The sequence below is a fragment of the Saimiri boliviensis genome, chromosome 1 (assembly GCF_048565385.1).
Source record: "Saimiri boliviensis isolate mSaiBol1 chromosome 1, mSaiBol1.pri, whole genome shotgun sequence".
In the NCBI taxonomy this organism is placed as follows: Eukaryota; Metazoa; Chordata; class Mammalia; order Primates; family Cebidae; genus Saimiri; species Saimiri boliviensis.
The window spans coordinates 241,391,001-241,410,546 of NC_133449.1; the positions used below are offsets into that span (position 1 = coordinate 241,391,001).

Below are 19,546 nucleotides of genomic sequence, written 5' to 3' on the forward strand. Positions count from 1 at the left end.
CCTGACTCCTTTCTAAACAGGGCGCAACAGCTAATGAATCTGAAAACCGTACCTAGCATATTATAATAAACTTGAATATTAGACTTAACAACCCCCATTTAAAAAGACCAGAAAGATACTCCTTTAGGATGAAAAGGGAGATGTGATGACTTCTAAAGTGAAAATAATTCTAGAATTCTATAATACTTTAGACTGATTTATCTGTTAACATATGTAGAGATACTCCTTTAGGATGAAAAGGTAGATATGACTTCTAAAATGATAATTCTATAACACTCTGGATTAATTTATCTATCCACATAGGTAAAGACAGGATGGTAATCAAGTTCATTTACCTTGGAATTTATCAGGCACCACCAGGCACTATACTAAGTACTAGGGATGGAAACACAAATTTCACATTGCCCTCAAGGAAAAGCTTGAAATGGTAGACATTTAGCCTGAATAAAATCATGCAGGGAAAAGTCACACAAATCAAAAGGCAACTCATCTAAACTCTTCAAAAATGAAAACTGTCATGAAAAACATAAACTGTTCCTGATTTAAAGGAACCAGTGACACAACTAAATGCTTTACATGGTCTTTAACTTGGAAGGAGAGATATGGGGAAGGGACCAACAGAGTTCAAAGGGCATTATTAGGCAACAGGAAAAACGTGATATTAAATTTCTCGAGAGTGATAATGATGTTGTAGTTATTGCGATTTCCCTGTTCTTAGGGGATACATATTCCTACATTTAGGAGTGAAGACATGATGCCTACAACTTAGCAAAAAGTTGTTTTTGGTTTTTTTTGAGATAGATTCTCACGCTTGTCACCTAGACTGGAGTGCAATGTTGTGATCTCAGCTCACTGCCACCTCCCCCTCCCAGGCTCAAGCAATTCTCCTGCCTCAATCTCCCAAGTAGGTGAAATTACAGGTGCTTGTCACCATTCCCAGCTGATTTTTTGTATTTTTAGTAGAGATGGGTTTTCACCACGTTGGCCAGGCTGGTTGTGAACTACTGACCTCAGGTGATCCTCCTGCCTTGGCCTCCCAAAGTGCTGGGATTACAGGCATGAGCCACTGCACCCAGCCAAAAAGACATTTTATATAAGCAATGATATGCATGTATCTTTTTCTTGAACATATCTAAATTCACGTACATGAAAAAGAGAAATAAGACAAACATAACAAAATGCTAAAAGTGGTCAAGCCATGGGTGTTCTTTTACCTTTTACATAGGTTTCTTATTTGGGTTTTCTTTTTTTTGGGGGGTGGGGGGTAGGGGGAGACAGGGTCTTGCTCTATTTACCAGGCTGGAGTGCCATGGCATGATCACAGCTTGCTGTAGCCTTAACTTCCCAGGCTCAGGCAGTCCTCCCACAACAGCCTCAAGTAGTCAGAATCACAGGCACATGCCACATGCCCAGCTAAGTTTATGATTTTTAGTAGAAACCAGGTCTTGCTATGTTGCCCAGGGTGGTCTCAAACTCTTGAGTTCAAGAGATCCTTCCACTTTGACCTCCCAAAGTGCTGGGATCACAGGTGTCAGCCACTGTGCCCAGCCCAAAATTTTTAAGATAGCTAGACAAAAAGCAAGACATCACTATGAATAAATCTAATCTAAATACAAATTAAATAATAAATTTATTAAAAATACAAATAGTCCTAAAGTTAAACAGCTCAATAGTAAAAGATAAAATAAAATACAGTACTACCTTTAAAGCTAAAATTTATTAGCTATTGTTAACTGAAAGTCAAATAACCACTAAAAACTTCACCTTAACCTAGGATGGATATAAGTAAATCATAAATCCTTAAAACAGATTTTATTCCTTAAAACAGAAGTGTTAATTTGATCTTAATCCTACAAAACATACATTTCAACGACGTGAAACTAAAATAAATAGAATTTAGTAAATAGATTTTATATATATATATATATATATATATTTTTTTTTTTTTTTTTTTTTTTTTTTTTTTTTTTGAGTCTTGCTGTGTCACCCAGGCTGGAGCGCAATGTTGCAATATCGGCTCACTGCAACCTCCACCTCCCAGGGTTCAAGCGATTCTCATGCCTCAGCCTTCCGAGTAGCTGGGATTACAGGCGTAAGCTACCACACCTGATTAATTTTTGTATTAAAAATTAACTACTCTCTTTTAGTAGAAATGAGGTTTCGCCACATTGGCCAGGCTGGTCTTGAACGCCTGACCTCAACTGATCTGCCTGCCTCAACCTCCCAGCAGGTGTGAGCCAACATAACTGTGTGTGTTTGTGTGTGTGTGTGTGTGTGTGTGTGTAGACAGACACCTGGTTAATTAGCTTGCCAAAGTTAACTGTTAATCGTGAAAACAAGATGACTTTTAATAAGCCCTAAAATGGTTCATAGTAAGTCCTAAAATTTAGGAAGGATTACTTCTGGATACTCACAGCACTAGGACAAAGACTGACTTTGGAGCTAAGGGCTGTGGAATATGATTACTACATACTTGCTGGCACTGCTGTACTAACTTGGTGGGCCTTATTCATAAAGTTTTTTCCCCCAATTCTTATGAGAAGTATTATTTAAATATGACAGCATTTAGTGTTTACTGAAAGTCCTATATTTGCTCAGACCATTTAAAATTTATCCTCACACGATTCTCTTTTGTAATTATAAAAGAAAGATATGCTCATTCTAAAATTTCAAGGGCTGATTTTTCTCTCCTTCTGAGGTAAGGACTTAACATTTTAAAATATATCTCCCATACTTTTCTCAATAAATATCAAACTAAACACACTAAACAAGACTACTTAGCCTTGTTAATAATTTCAACATATATATAAATGTGATATACCACATTAACAGAAGGAAGGAAAAAAATCTCTCAGTGAATGCAGAGAAAGCATTTGACAAAATTCTGCGTCCTTTCATAATAAACTCTCAACAAATCAGGTATAGATGGAAAGCACATCAACACCATAAAGGCCATATGTTACAAAGCCACAGCTCACATCATACTTAATGAAAAGTTGAAAGCTGGCCAGGTGCTGTGGCTCACGCCTGTAATCCCAGCACTCTGGGAGGCCAAGGCAGGCGAATCATGAGGTCAAGAGATGGAGACCATCCTGGCCAACATGGTGAAACCCCATCTCCATTAAAAAAAAAAAAAAAAAAAAAAGTTGAAAGCTTTTCCTCTAAAATCTGGGACAAGGCAAGGATGCCTATTCCTGCCACTTCTTTTCAATGTTGTACTTAAGTCTTACTCAGAGAAAGAAATAAAAGGATTCCAAATTTGAATAGGAGAAACTAAATTGTCCCTATTTGCAGACAACAGAATGTTATATATAGAAAACCCTAAAGACTCCAACAAACAAACAGAATAAATTCAGTAAAGTTGCAAAATACAAAATCAACATACAAAAATCAGTAGCATTTTTATATACTAACAACAAACTATATGAAAAAGATATTAAGAAAACAATCCCAGGCCAGGCGTGGTGGCTCAAGCCTGTAATCCCAGCACTTTGGGAGGCCGAGGCAGGTGGATCACAAGGTCAAAAGATCAAGACCATCCTGGTCAACAGGGTGAAACCCCATCTCTACTAAAAATACAAAAAAAAAATTAGCTGGGCATGGTGGTGTGTGCCTGTAATCCCAGCTACTCGGGAGGCTGAGGCAGGAGAATTGCCTGAACCCAGGAGGCGGAGGTTACTGTGAGCCGAGATCGCGCCATTGCACTCCAGCCTGGGTAACGAGAGAAACTCTGTCTCAAAAAAAAAGAAAAGAGAAAAAACAATCCCATTTATAATAGCTACCAAAAAAAATAAAATACTTAGAAATAAATTTAACAAAAGAGGTAAAAGACAAACACACTCAAAACTACAGAACATTTGATGAAAAAAAATTGAGGCAGCACAATAAATGGAAATATATCCTTTGTTCATGGACTTGAAGATCAATATTGTAAAATGTCTGTATTACCCAAAGTGGTCTATAGATTCAACCCAATCCCTATCAAAATTCCAATGATATTTTTCTTAGAAAAAGGAAAAAACGATCCTACAATTCCTATGGAGCCACAAAAGACTGAATACCCAAAGCAATGGTGAACAAAAAGAACTAAACTGCAGGCATCACACTTGACTTCAAAATACGCTACGAAGCAATCATAATCAAGCAACATAGTAAGGACGGGAATACAGACACAGACCAATGGAAAAGAATAGAAAGCCCCAAAATAAATCCATGCATTTTGTCAATTTTTGACAAAGGTGCCAGGAATACACAATGGGTAAAGGACAGTCTCCTCAATAAAGTGTGCTGGGACAACTGGACACCCACATGCAGAAGAATGAAACTAAACCCTTATCTTACGCCACATAAAAAATCAACTCGAAACAGATAAAAGACTTAACTATAACACCTGAAACTATAAAACTACTAGAAGAAAATATAGGAGAAAAGCTCCATGACATTCTAAAGCTTGGCAATGGCTTGAACAATGATTTTTTTTTTAAATATTACCCCAAAAACATGGGCAAAAAAAGCAGAAACAGACAAATGAGATCACCTCACACAAAAGAGCTCCTGTACAGCCAAAGAAGAAACAGCCTACGGAGTGGGAGAAAATGTTTGCAAGCTATACATCTGATAAGGGGTTAGTATTCAAAATACGAGGAACTCAAAAATCTCAGTAACAAAAAAACAAGTAGCCTGACTTAAAAACTGGCAAATGACCTGAATAGGTAGTTCTCAACAGAAGACACAAATGACCAACAGATATATGAAAAATGTTTAACATCATTAATCACCAGGGAAATGCAAATTAAATCTACAGTGAGATAGGACCTCACACCTGTTAGAATGAGTAAAAAAGACAAAAGATACATTCTGACAAGGATGTGGAGAAAAGAGAATGCTTGCACACTGCTACTGGGGATATAAATTAGTATAGCCATTATGGAAAACAGTTTGGGGTTCCTCAAAAAAATGAGAACTACCACAAGATTCAGCAATCCCACTACTGAATATGTATCAAAGGGAATAAAATAAGTATGCTGAAGAAATATTTACACTCTCATGTTAATTTTAGTGCTATTCACAATAGACAAGAAGTCAACCTAAGTGTCCATCAATGGATGAATGAATAAAGAAAATATGTTACACAATGGAGTACTATTCAGCCTTTAAAAAGAAGAAAACTCTGTTAATTTGCAATAACATAGGGAAACCTGGAGCATATTATGTTAAGTAAAGCAGGTTAGAGACAGAGAAAAAAGAAGCCCTAAAGCTGCATTGTAAAACAAATGGTGTAAATTAGTTTTGAAAAGTGGTAAGGAATTATGAAAAAATCTCAGACTTAATGCTCTCTAACCACGTGATTTTCTTTTTATTTAGTAATAACGCTGCTACATATTTGGAGGTTCTGATGTTTGTAGGTCACTGAACAGACACTGAAATCTGATTTATATTGTATAACTGTAACATAGAAAAAGTATTTATATTTTTTCTGTAAGAATATTTCATTGAGTTGTGTATAATTTAAATAAGATTTGTCCCCAAATGGTTTTGCTCACCTTGATTTTTTTGTTGTGATTTTCTTGTTTTTGTATAATGTGTACAGTTTATGTCAATGGCATTAAAAGCCTCTTGAAGCATAATCTTATCAAAGGGATAAATTGTTAATAAAATGTACTTAAGATTCTTAAAAAAAAAAAAAGCTTACTTACAAATGGAATTTTGCAGAGGCAGAGTATCATGGTGGTTACCAGGGGCTGGGGATGGGGAAGCAGGGATGGAGGATTTGAATATGTTGTTCAAAGGATATAAAATTTCAGTTTGACAGGAGAAGTGAGTACAAGAGATCTATCCTGCAACATGATGGCCACAATTAAAAATGTAAATGAAAAGCCCTTAAATTTATTCTCCACATGCTTTAAGCTATTGCGAATTTTATATGTACATAAACGAATTCCAAGCCAAGGCTGTAACATTTTATTTTACCGTATTCGATACAAAACGGGTGTAAAACCTTTAAAGTGGGGCAAATGTATTTACATAAAACCAACGTATTCTTAGATGAATTTAGTATTAATACATTAGATTTAACTTATTTTTATATTTTTACTTTTGGAAAACGCAATAGAAATCCTAGTAATGAAACATGTTCCCAAGTACAAAAAGTTGTGGGCAAAAAAACCTTACCATTCTTACTGACATCCAGTTCCCTGAGATTAATAAGGTTCGCAATGGATGCTGGTAACGTTGTTAAATCATTGTCTGGCAAACTCAGTTTGTGTAAAGACTGACAGTTAAAAAGTTGCTATTGAAAAAAGGGAAGAAAGAAAGTCAGTTATATACATATATCGTTAAATATTTCATGTACTAACTTTTATACACGTAAATAAAATTAGCCATATTAAAACTGAGTGAGTTATAACATCTACACTAATACCAGGAAAGATGTCTCATTGTTCTGATTATGCTATTACGGATATGAATACAACTGAACCATTCAAATTAATTTATATCTTCATACTTCTATCTTATGTAAAATGCACTTAGTGAAAATAAGTATATGGCTATATCCTCTGTTGAGTTAGTAACAAAAAAAGTGGCTATTAAATGTGATAAACTCTGGAGTTGGCTTTCAAGTAACTTTATTCTGAAATGAAAGCCCTATTTAAGAAGAGCATTCTTCTAAAAATGTTAAAGTATTAGCAATGATAAGACATAAATTATTCAGTTATTTGCACTGTTACAGCACGACTTTCTCTTTTCAACAAAACTCCTAAACCAATACTCTAATGGTGGTGATTAGAGAAGGAGACCAATTTTGGTCTTCCATATTCTCTAGAACTGGCTAAGGAAGATAAATTGCCTGATGAAAAACAACACATAAGGAAGAACAGTAAATTACCCTAACACAACCGAGGTTTCTAGTTCATAAACATGTGACCAACAACCTTTAATTTTTATCCAAAGCCATATAAAAATTTCTCCGTAAGATAACCCCTAGGATAGCAGTGGCTTTCAAAATGTGCTTACTACTGACCACCAGAAAAAAGACTGTTGCACACAGTATGTATACACACACAAATCTAAAATATTTTCATGAAACAATGGCTATATATAACACACTCTATTTCCTATTTTTTATAATTAAGGTTGTAAGAGTAGATATAAGATATCCATTAAATTTGAATTTCAGATAAACAACAAATAATTTTTTAGTACAAGTATATCCCACAAATATAGGGACACACTTAAATCATACGGGACATACTGACACTAACAAATTATTCCTTGTTTATGTGAAAATTCTAACTTACCTAAGTGTCCTATAGGTCCTAATTCTCATAGTCTAAATTTACAGTCCGTTTTTCCAAAATGCTGCCCACACATACTAAATTGATTTGAGCTACCAATGGGTCTCCACCCATAGTTTCAAAAACACTGCTGTTTCAATGGCAAAAGATCTTAACAATTAAAGCAATTTAACTGGTATAGGATAATGAGAGAGGAAATTGTTAAAAGATAATGAGAGACCGGGATTTAAGAAGAAAAAGTATGCTGAAAAAAGTTTAGTTAAAAAAACAAACAAACAAGGTGATAAGAGAAGGTGTTTTAGGGCAATAAACCAACTTTCTCCCTCCATTCGTTATGTTACTAGACTTCAGAAATCTAAGTCCTCCAGAATCTTTCCAAACAAATTGTAAATGGAGGAAAACATTATCTGTATGAATTCAAAAAAGCTATTTAACAATAAAATTATAATATAGTAACTAAAAGGGCAATTACCCTCAATTATAACAATGCACATTAACGTCTTATGAAAACTAGAAAAAGACAGCATTAATTTCAATTATTGGTCTAGTTAAAACTACTGACTCCAGAAATTATTTAGTCTCTTTATTTACCTTAATGGATACAACTAAGATTAAATACAAAATTTTAAGTTATTTGCGCAAGTACTAAAGCAATTAACTTAAAGAAATACGTTTAAAAATCAACTTTAAAAAATTTGAATTGTGCGGCATACTTTAAGGTAAAATTAAACCAAAAACTTCAGACACCACACAAATATATTGGCAACTTTACAACAATATTAGGAATATCATATTTCTAGGTATAAAAATATCCAAAGGTAATTCTTGAAAGGAAGTATTAGCATACCTTTGGAAGCTCTTCAATCTGATTAGCATCTAAATAGAGCTCCTCCAAGGTTTTTTCAAAATTAAAAATCTCTTTGGGAACTTGTTCCAAGCTGCAATGAGAATAATCGAGAGTAGTGACAGCCTCCTCTTCCCCTCGTAGACAGCGACATGGCACCAACCGCACAAACAAACTTCGTTTTGTAGTCATTTTTAGACGCTGTAATATTCAAATAAAAAGAAATTTAAAACATACATATTACAACCGTTTTTCACAAATCATTCCAATCTATCACAGTTCATATGTCACAGATGAATACTTCTCCCGCCACTATACAAGCACAGTGGAACCTATTTAACATCGCTTTAATGTCCACATTCACAGCTACTGGATTTCAAATTAAACTCAAGCTCTTTAGTACTTCACAAAACAATCCATGAAGTAGCTATTTACATGCTTCAAAAACCAAGCCTTGCGCCTGCTTCTTAGTTCTCAGTAAGAAAAACTCTTAATAAGACAAGACTTTTACTTAATTTTACTTAATTTCTGGCTCTAAAAGTTCTACATGTCTTCATTAAGGACTTGATTAGGTGCAGTTCTGAGTAGGAAGTGGGAATGTAAAGATATTTTCAGGTCTTTCTAACCAGCCATCAGGAATCAATCATCCTATAACTTTCCTACGAAAAGTCAGTTTCCACATGAAAATTCTTGCCTACCCCAAGTATATTTTGTTTCAATTAAATATTGGTCATACTGTTTTTCTAAAGAACTTATATGCCTCAAATGTGTTTATGGTAACACACTAGTACATAAACTTGCTTAAATAAAGATTTCAAATTAATTGAGGGAAAAGGCCAATTTTGAATTAGTGAACGGTTAATTCTAATTAGGCTAAGATTATATTAGCAAAGTAAGATTATATTTGCAGATGTATTAAAGCAATTCATTTGAAGAAATATAAGTTTAAAAATTGACTTTTAAAAATCTGAATTGTGCAGCATACTCTAAGATAAAATTAAACCAAAAAATTCACACAAATATACTGGCAACTTTATAGCAGTATTAGAAATAAATAAAAATGATAATTAGTGTTATCAATTCTTTCTATGTAAAATGATCCATTCTTGCTATTGACAGAAGATGCTATTAGAGTATTAGATTACCTCTAACCAGGACGAAGACTAGGTTAAGACCAGTCAGGCCTCAGGCACAAAATATAAAGAGGTATCAAAAACTTCAGTAATCAAGATAAGTACAACATCTCAATATAATGTTTTAAAAATACAGATTACTGAAAAAGAATCCATGTATAAACAAAATATCCAATGTTAAAATAAAGACAGGAGCTGATATTGGTGATTTTTCCTTTTGCCTCAGGCTGTTAACAGGAATCTAGCAAGGCACTGATTCTAACTCTTCTACTTCATATTATATGATATTTTAAAAGTGATAATGAGTAAGATATGTATTTCCCTTGCACTCTTTTTTAAAAATTTGACTATTCTAGGCCTGGCCCAGTGGCTCACGCCTGTAATCCTAACACTATGGGAGGCTGAGGCAGGTGGATCACTTGAGGTCAGGAGTTCAAAACCAGCCTGGTCAACATGGTGAAACCCCAACTCTACTAAAAATACAAAAAAAAATTGGCTGAGTGTGGTAGCGCATGCCTGTAATCTCAGCTACTTGGGAGGCTAAGCAAGATAATTGCTTGAACCTGGGAGGGAGAGGCTGCAGTGAAGTGAGTTTGTGCCACTGTACTCCAGCCTGGGCAACACAGCCAGAATCTGTCCCAAAAAAAAAAAAAAAAAAAAAAGTTTTTTGACTATACTTACTCAATCATTCTATACCAGGCACTGTACAAAGTTCTCTAGATAAACTATAGGCAGACTCTCACTTCATCATCACAACAACTTTCTTTTTTTTTTTTTTACCACATCTATTTAACATTGTAGTAGAGATTCTAGCCAGTAAATTAGGAAAGAAAAAATAAATAACATGCTTTCTTTTTTTTCTTTTTCTTTTTTTTTAAAAGAATAAAGAAGAGGAAGAAAGAGAAAGAGGAAGAAGGAGAGAGGATGGGGGTATTGCTTTATTGCCCGGGCTAGAATGCAGTCTAAATATGGGTATGCCTATAATTGTCCTTAATAATGGAGACATGAAAGAAAATGAGGGAAGAGAATAGCAAACAAGGAGCCAACCAAGATTTCTTTTAAACTTCTAAGTTGATATGATGTGGTACTGATAAGAGTGTATATTTTGTATATTTAAAGTGCAGAGTTCTATAAATGTTAATTACATTTACTTGTTCCAGATCTGAGTTCAAGTCCTGAATATCGTTGTTAATTTTCTGTCTCACTGATCTGTCTAATATTAATGTTGAAGTCTCCCACTATTATTATGTGGGAGTCTAAGTCTCTTTATAAGTCTTGTATGTCTGCGTATTCCTGTATTGGGTGCGTATATATTTAGGATCTTTAGCTCTTCTTGTTGTTGCATTGATCCTTTTATCATTATATAATGTCCTTCTTTGCTTCCATCACAACAACTTTCTAAGATATGTACTGTTATCTGCATTTTTCCATGAAGAAACTGAGTCTGTGCTCTCAATATGTAATACTGCTTCTCAATATGTAATAATATATACTTGAAGGAAGTTGCTTAAAACAATTCAAGTATCAGTAAATCTTCACTACATGCTTCTCCTTCAGAATTTACAAAAAGAAACTAAGATGTCAAACATTAAATGTTTCCATCTAAAATCTGTCAACAAATAAATATTCAGAAAAGTTTATTACTAACAATTTATGTTTTTAAGACATGTTTTACCAGTAAGAATAAACAGTTCACCTGATAAGATTTTAATTGCCAAAAGAGAATTTATATTTTACTTGTGTGCTTATGAGATCATTTAAAAAATTCCAAAAATGAACACAAAATTTCTTGTTCTAGACATTAAGAATACACTGATATTGAGTTAGGAGGACACTTAAGAATGGGAAAGAATTCTATCTGCTATATCCAGTATGGTAGCCACTAGACACATTTGGCTATTTAAACTTAATATTAAAAGCCAAATCAAATAAAATTTAATACTCCTTATCAGTCACACATTTTAAATGCTTAATAGCCACTGGACAATAGGGGGCCAAAACATTAAAAATAACATAAAGATGTAGGGCACCAGGCTGGGTGCAGTGACTCACACCTGTAATTCTAGCACTTTGGGAGGCCAAGGTGGGCAGATCACAAAGTCAGGAGATCGAGACCATCCTGGCCAACACCGTGAAACCCCATCTCTACTAAAAATGCAAAAATTAGCTGTGTGTGATGGTGCGTGCCTGTAGTCCCAGCTACTCAGGAGGTTGAGGCAGGAGAATCGCTTGAATCCGGGAGGCGGAGGTTGCTGTGAACCGAGACTGACCCACTGCTATGAACTGAGATTGAGCCCCTGCACTCGAACCTGGCAACAGAGTGAGACTCCGTCTCAAAAACAAAATACATAGGGCACTTGAGGCATAAGGCAATTTATAGGGTCAAGTAATTATCGATGGAGATAAAATAATTTCCAAGTTTTTTCCTGTGGAGCTAATTACATTGAAGACAGACAAACAGAAATTACAGAACAACTTCTCCGAAAGGAGAACAAATTCAGAAAAGGAAGATGTTTGGTTCTAGCAAGCTGCACAGAGTTTACATCTCAAAGGAAAACTTTCTATAAATAGAAACTATAAAGAAAGCAGATTAGACCTCAGATCAAATTCAGTGGGCCTGGTACCAATATAAAAATAAACCCCCAATCTATATAGGACTGCAAATGGAAGTGATTATAGACTAAAAACTGCTGACTGACAAGAAAGGGTAACGACCTTAATCCTTGAGGGCAGAGGAGGAAAGCAACATATGAAAGGGAAGTAAATGAGTAACAGTACCCAAAGACCGATTGTCCTTTACATAATAATACAAGGAAGTAATCAAAAAGGAAGAAAGCCCCACCTGATCAGAACTGAACTGATCAACATGGGAACTGCTAATGAGAACTTCAGGTATGTCATAAGGAAGAGTCACTTTATAAATCAGAAATAAAACTGCAGACATAAGAGTCTTCTAATCAGAATGGAGAAGAAAGTATTGACCCAGAAAATGAGCACCGTAGTAAGCTTTAAAAAAAAAAAAAAAAAAAAAAGGCCAGGTGCAGTGACTCATGCCTGTAATCCCAGCACTCTGGAAGGCTGGGGCGGGCAGATCATGAGGTCAGGAGATAGACCATCCTGGCTAACAGGATTAAACACCGTCTCTACTAAAAATACAAAAAATTGGCCGGGCATGGTGGCATGCGCCTGTAGTCCCAGCTACTCGGGAGGCTGAGGCAGGAGAATCACTTGAACCCGGGAGGCGGAGGTTGCAGTGAGCCAAGATGTTGCTACTGCACTCCAGCCTGGGCGACAGAGAGAGACTCCATCTCAAAAACAAACAAATAAAACAACAACAACAAAAAAAAAAAAAAAGAAAAACAGGGTCACACTCTTGTCCACGCTGGAGTGCAAAGGTGCTATCTTGGCTCACTGCTCCCTCGACCTCCCAGACTCAAGGGATCTTCCCACTTCAGCCTCCCGAGGCTACCACTATGCCACCAGCCATCATGCCCAGCTACTTTCTGTAATTTCTGCAGAGATGGGAATTTCACCATTTTGCCCAGGTTGGTCTTGAATTCCTGGACTCAAGTGATTCTCTCACATTGGTCCCCCAAAGTGCTGGGATTATAAGCATGTGCCCCTGCAACTGGCTGCTGAAAACTTCCTACCAAAAGAAATCAAAGTTACTTACCACTGGGTTGAATTTATCTCCCTGATGTTTCTTAATTGAGCCAACATTCTATGGAAAGCAAAAAGAGAACCAAAATTACAATAAAAATGGATCTTTATGACTAAGAAACATCTCTTTTAATTTCTAATTTATATAAAAGTTAAACTTCTCAAAAATTTAAATTTGTAAAGTGAAAACAGTTAAGACCAAATAGTCAAACCAAAATAGTAGCCTCTTAAAACACACACACACAAGTGTATGCACACACATACACAAATTTACTAGCTTCTAAATAAATCATTAGCTTTTTTTTTTTTTTTAAGAGACTGGTTCTCACTCTGTCACCTAGGCGGGAATCCAGTGGCACAAACATGGCTCATTGCAGCCTCAAACTCCTGGACTCAATCAATCCTCCCATCTCAGCCTCCTAAGTAGTACAGGTGTATACCACTGTAACAGTGAACCCCAAGTTTCTCTTCAAAGAATCAGTATGTGTGCTCAGCTCTCTTATTCTTTAATCCTCTATTTTAAAGTTTAACTTCCTTGTAATTCCAGTAAACAACCTTCTCCACTGGTTCTAATCAGTAGTTCACATCTATTCCCCTTGCCCTGGGCTCCATCCTGACTCATCCCAGTCATCTGTTCCAGTCACCTTCTTTGACCTAGGTCACCCCTGGCTAATTGCTCTGATCTGTCCATAACCATCCTTCACCAACACACCCACCCTGCCACTCCAGCTTGGATCCCTGCTCTTTTTTAAATAGCCAATTGGAATTAGTCCAGCTTGTGCAGTCTAACCCTAGCCAATAGGGAAACGACACAGCAATAGAGGAAAACACCTCCCCCAATTCCCTGCCGCCGCCCCCCCCCACCAACCAAGCATAAGTACCCTTTCCCTCCCTATCCAGGCATCTGGCTACCATTGCTCCATCTATACGCCGCACCCTTCTATAGAAGTAAACTGCCTTGCTAAGAGGATTTATCTTCGAGTGCTATTTCTTTTTCTTTTTCTTTTTCTTTTTTTTTTTAGATGGAGTTTCGCTCTTGTTGCCCAGGCTGGAGTGCAATGGGGTGATGTGGGCTCACCACAACCTCTGCCTCCCAGGTTCAAGCAATTCTCCTGCCTCATCCTCCCAAGTAGCTGGGATTATAGGCATGTGCCACCACACCTGGCTACTTTTTTTTTGTATTTTTTAGTAGAGACAGAGTTTCTCCATGTTGTTCAGGCTGGTCTTGAACTCCCAAGCTCAGGCGATCCGCCCAACTCGGCCTCCCAAAGTGTTAGGATTACAGGTGTGAAGCACCACACTTGGCCTTCTGAGTGCTGTTTCTTTTACAGCATCAAAATTTTACTTTAACACCACCCTACCCTGCTAATTTTAAAACTTTTTGTAGAGACAGGGTCTCACTATGTTGGCTATACTGGTCGCGAACTCCTGCGCTTAAGCAATTCTCCCACCTCAGTCTCCCAAAGCGCTGGGATTACAAACGTGAGCCACTGCACTCAGCCAAATGGCTATCTTTATAGTGAATAGTCTTAATACATTTATAAACTATTGAGAGCCTTCATTATATAAACACTCTTTTACCTACCATTAAAATGCCATTAATTTGAACTTACTGAGAAATAAATAATTTTCCATGCAAATAAACTCGAATGGTCAATTATATTTTGGTAATTTTTCATAGTTCTATTTGGCAGGCACTGTTAATGATGCTTATGGGACTTATTTTCCCTTCTAAGATTTTTTTTTTTGAGACATATTACCCGTTGCCCAGACTGGAGTGCAGTAGTGCAATCTCAGCTCACCGCAACCTCTGCTTCCTGGGTTCAAGTGATTCTCCTGCCTCAACCTCCAGAGTAGCTGGGATTACAGGTGTACGCCACAACACCTGGCTAATTTTTTTATTTTATTTTTAGTAGAGACGGAGTTTTGTCATGTTGGCTGGGCTGGTCTCAAACTGAGCGCAAGTGATCCACCTGCCTTGGCCTCCCAAAGTGCTGGGATTACAGGTGCGAGCCACTATGTCTTTTTTTTTTTTTTTTTTTTTTTTTTTTTTTTTTGGAGACAGGGTCTTGGTCTGTTGCCCAGGCTGGAATTCAGTGTCAAAATCATGGCTCACGTCAGCCTCGACCTCCTGGGCTCAAACAATCCTCCTGCCTTAGCCTTCTGAGGGGCTGGGACTATAACCGTGCACCCAGCTAACCACACTCAGCTACCTTTTTTTTTTTTTAAAGCGACAAGAGTCTCATCATGTTGCCCAAGCTGGTCTCAAACGCCTGAGTTCAATAAATTCTCCCACCCACCTCTGCCTCCCAAAGTGCTGGGTTTATAGGTGTGACCTGGCTTTCCTTTCAAGACTTTGGATTATTCAGGGCAATAAGGGGCCCAGCTCAATTACTACTTTTGAGCTTTCCATGTCTGGAGGGATCAGTAAGAAATAGATAACACAGTGAATATCAAAGACTTATTCTGAAGTCTGCTTTGGGGGTGAAATGGGGATTAATCCTGGGAAAACATTTTCTTTCCTGATAAATCGGAGCAAATATATCTGACACCACCACTCTCTCATTTTTCTAGCCTTACATCTGTACACAGTGTCTAATACTGCAACAACCAACCTATTACTGTAAGTCAACAAGCATGAGGATTAATAATCAGCCAATAAATAAGACTAACAGAAGAAAAAGACAAAACAAGCTGGGGTTTCAAATAGCACTGCTGCAGCTGAATTAACGCTAACTATTCCCTACTTCTGGATTTCTTGGTATGTGGGAAAACTAATTCCCTTATTTGCTTAAACTATTGCTATGTTTTCTGTACTTGCAGCCAACACATTCCAAAGTGAGACAGCCTAAAACATGAAACAACAGTCTTAATAAAAAGTGTATACATAATCTTTTTCTTAAAAACTCCGAGTGATATTCATTTATGTGTTTCAAAATTACAGAACTACCCTAAATACATCAAACTCTTTGTTGCTATGCCAAATGGTATAGGACTAAGTTGTTTAACATTCTCTAAGAATTCTACATATACTGCATGTCACGAAAAAAACCTGTGTGTACAGCAAGCAAAGTTGGCTACCAAATCTTCTGTCGTTCCTATACACTCCCAGATATGACAGTCTGGTAGAATGGAGCAGCCAGTAAACTGAAATGGAAGAAGACCATGGTAGGAGCAGGGCAGAGAGAAAAAGAGATGCTTGTATTCAAAAACTTTAGTTTGAAATACTTGAAAGGTATGTGAGTAGGACACTACGTAAGCAGCTGGATACAGGCATTCAGAGATGTGGGAAGAGATCCAAGCTGAGAATATAAATTTGAAAGTCATCTGCTTATAGATGATATTTAAAGCAATGAAATTAGATGAGATCATCAGGGACATGAGGGCAGACAAAAAAGAGAATAGGTTCAATGGTTGAGCCCCAAAACATTATAAAGTTAAGGGTTAGAAAGAAGAGAGAGGACCAGCAAAGGACAAAGAAGAGAAGCAGTCAAGTGAGGCAAAAGAAACACCTCTCCCCCGACAAAAAAAAAGTGTGCTATTCTAAAAGTCAAGTGGGAAAAAAAATGTTTTAAGGAGGAAGAAGTTACAAACTCTGTTAATAAGGACTTAGAATGGCCACTGTGTATGAATATAAAAGTGACTGGTTATCTGAATAGACAACTCAGATAGTTTTGCTACATAAAACACTAGAAAAATAAAGTAATTGCTAGCGCCAAATATGAATGAAGAGATACAACAGTGGATTTGCAGGCAGGTAGAAATAATTTAGTAGAGAAAAAGAAGAGCTCATGGATATTTTCATAAGTAGGATCTGGGCGACCATTCATAGACTGCTCTAGTAAATCCTGCCATCAATTTAAAAAGCTGCTCATGAGGAAGAAAATAAAACAAAACTTGGCTGTAATTGTAAGTAGCTAGTTAATATTCACTCATTATTTTTGAAAAATATAGATACTATTATCTTCTCCCTAGAAATTCTGATTTAGTAAGGTACAGTATAAAACTCAAAAGTCTTTGTCTTAAACAAAATGTCATGTTATTCCTTTTCCAACACAGTTTCAATAATAATCAATGCATGGTCAATCTTATTTCATCCATACTATAGCCACTATCATTTAGCTCTCCCCATCCTCTACTGGAGATTATTTTGACAAAAGTCTCAGTTTGAGAATTACCATAAAAATTGAAAAGTAAAACCACTATAAATGTTTTGTTTTTTTAATACAGAACATTTTCTATTCACCTAAAGAGATCACAAGATATACCTGGCTATATTTTTTTCAGTGAGCAATAAAGTTTAATTAACCAGTACTACGAGGTCACCTTCATGGACTAGCATCCTTTCTGTGAGCTGAAGAACTGAACAAGCAGAAGTATAGGCCAAAACCATCTCTTCATGCTCCCCACTGTGCAGATGGACTCATTGAGGCTCCAGAGTACACTGCTTGCTCAGCACTTTACCTATTTTGGGTCAAAGTGTCAGCAGAACTGATACCCACAGGGCATCTGAGTCCACATCCAGACCCAGCTCCCTCTGCAACCATCTCTTAAACCGAGCCTGATGATGGTGAGTTTCCAATCATGGGCTGCACTGAGTGCTGGAAGCCTAGCTGGGCACAGAGCCTGGTGGGTGTGGAGTGAAGGGGATTTGAGAGTGACATCTATAAATGTCAATTAGATAAAATTGGTTGACAGTTGTGTTCAAATCTTCTATATTCTAACCAATTTATGGCTTTTTTTGTAAGTTACCAAAAAGTATAGGCATCTCTTAACTATAGTTGTAAATTTGTCTATTCTTTTGACTATTTTTATTTCATGTATGTTGGAGGTCCATTATAAAGTGAATAGATATTTAGGGCTCATATCTTCTTGGTGAATAGATCCTTTTAACACTATGAGGGCTTTTTTTCCTGCTAGTAATCCCTGTCTTTTAATATTTTGTCTGATGTCACTATAGCCATAGGAGCTTTCTTTTGATTAGTGTTAATATGATATATATTTCCATCTATTACTTTTAACCAAATGTCTTTACATTTCAAGTAACCATTGGTAGAAAGCATAATATTGGATCTTTTTAGAAATCAAATGTCCTAATTTCTGTGTTTTAATGGTGGGCTTAGATCTTTCATATTTTATGTAATTACTACTATGACAGAACTTGAAACTATACATGTTGCTGTTTTTGTTTTTGTTTTTTTGAGAGAGTCTTGCTCTGTAGCAAGGCTGGAGTGCAGTGGTATGATCTCAGCTCACCGCAACCTCGGCCTCCCAAGTTCAAGCAATTCCCCTGCTTTAGCCTCTCAAGTAGCTGGGATTACAGGCATGTGCCACCATGCCCGGCTAATTTTTTGTTATTTTAGTAGAGACAGAGTTTCACTATGTTAGCCAGGATGGTCTCAATCTCCTGACCTAGTAATCTACCTGCCTCCTGATGTGCTGTGATTACAGGCATGAGCCACCACACCTAGTTTTTTTTTTTTTTTTTTTTTAAGATGGAGTCTTGCTCTGCCACCAGGCTGGAGTGCAGTGACATGATCTCGGCTCACTGCAACCTCCACCTCTTGGGTTCAAGTGATTCTCCTGCCTCAGCCTTCTGAGTAGCTCAGACTCCAGGTGCCCAACACCACGCCTGGCTAAGTTTTGTATTTTTGGTAGAGACAGGGTTTTCCCACGTTGGCCAGGCTGCTCTCAGACTCCTGACCTCAAGTGATCCCCCTGCCTCGGCCTCCCAAAGCGCTGCGATTACAGGCGTGAGCCATCGTGCCCAGCCTCATCATTATTTATTTTCTATTTGTTCTTTGTTCCCCTTTTCTTACCTTCTAATAGTTTTCCTTTCGAAAATTCCACTTTATCTCCTTTTATAGACTTTTAGCTATCCTACTTTTTTTGGTTGCTCTGGAATTTACAATATGCATTCTTCATTCATCATAGCCCATTTTCAAATATTACACCATTTCATATATAATCTAAGTACTGTAAAAGAGTATGTGCGTATTTACTTCCATCTTTTGTGCTCTCATGCTACAAATTCTATAATACATTGTTATTGTTTGCTTTGTGCTATCCACTGTCATTTATATAAATTTAAAAACTAAAGTAAACTTTCATATTTATTCACACATTTACCATTTCCTTCCATCTTTGTTTCTTATCATAGATCTATGCATTTAGGCTATTTGATCAATTTTTTAATTTAAGATACTCTATTTTTCAGTTCCAGAATATGCATTTGGTTTTTAAATTTCCATTATTTTCCTGAAATACTCAATTCCCCACATATTATCCTGTCAATTGACTTAATGTTCTTGTCTCCTCATTCCAATAACTGGGTCATCTACAAGCCTATACATTCACCCTTTTCCATGTCTTTGTATGTTTCATGGTTTTTATAATATTCTAGACACTATAAAGTAACAGTCAAAAATTCAGTATAATTTTTGGTTCATTTGGTTTTGGGTTTTCTTTGAGACAGGGTCTCAGTTACCCAGGCTGGAGTGCAGTGGCACAATCTCAGCTCACTGCGGCCTCAACCTCCCAGGCTTAAGCAATCCTCAACCTCAGTCTCCCAAATAGCTGGGACTATAGGCTTGTACCACCACACTAAGCAATTT

The 19,546-nt window shown here is 36.7% G+C and overlaps 1 protein-coding gene across 6 annotated transcripts in view; it reads right to left on the minus strand.

Annotated features, from left to right (window-relative positions):
- Positions 1–19,546, minus strand: part of ERBIN (erbb2 interacting protein) — a 141,343-nt gene that overhangs the window by 73,135 nt on the left and 48,662 nt on the right. For 5 of the 6 annotated variants that reach the window (XM_039467565.2, XM_039467551.2, XM_039467544.2 and 2 more), the window contains 3 exons: positions 12,946–12,993; positions 8,143–8,340; positions 6,172–6,289 (listed from right to left, as the gene is read on the minus strand). In XM_039467565.2, the coding sequence (XP_039323499.1) occupies positions 6,172–6,289; positions 8,143–8,331 (307 nt within the window). In that variant the 5' untranslated portion in view covers positions 8,332–8,340; positions 12,946–12,993. The remainder of the gene's footprint in view (positions 1–6,171; positions 6,290–8,142; positions 8,341–12,945; positions 12,994–19,546) is intronic. The other variant, XM_074385336.1, reaches the window with a different exon arrangement.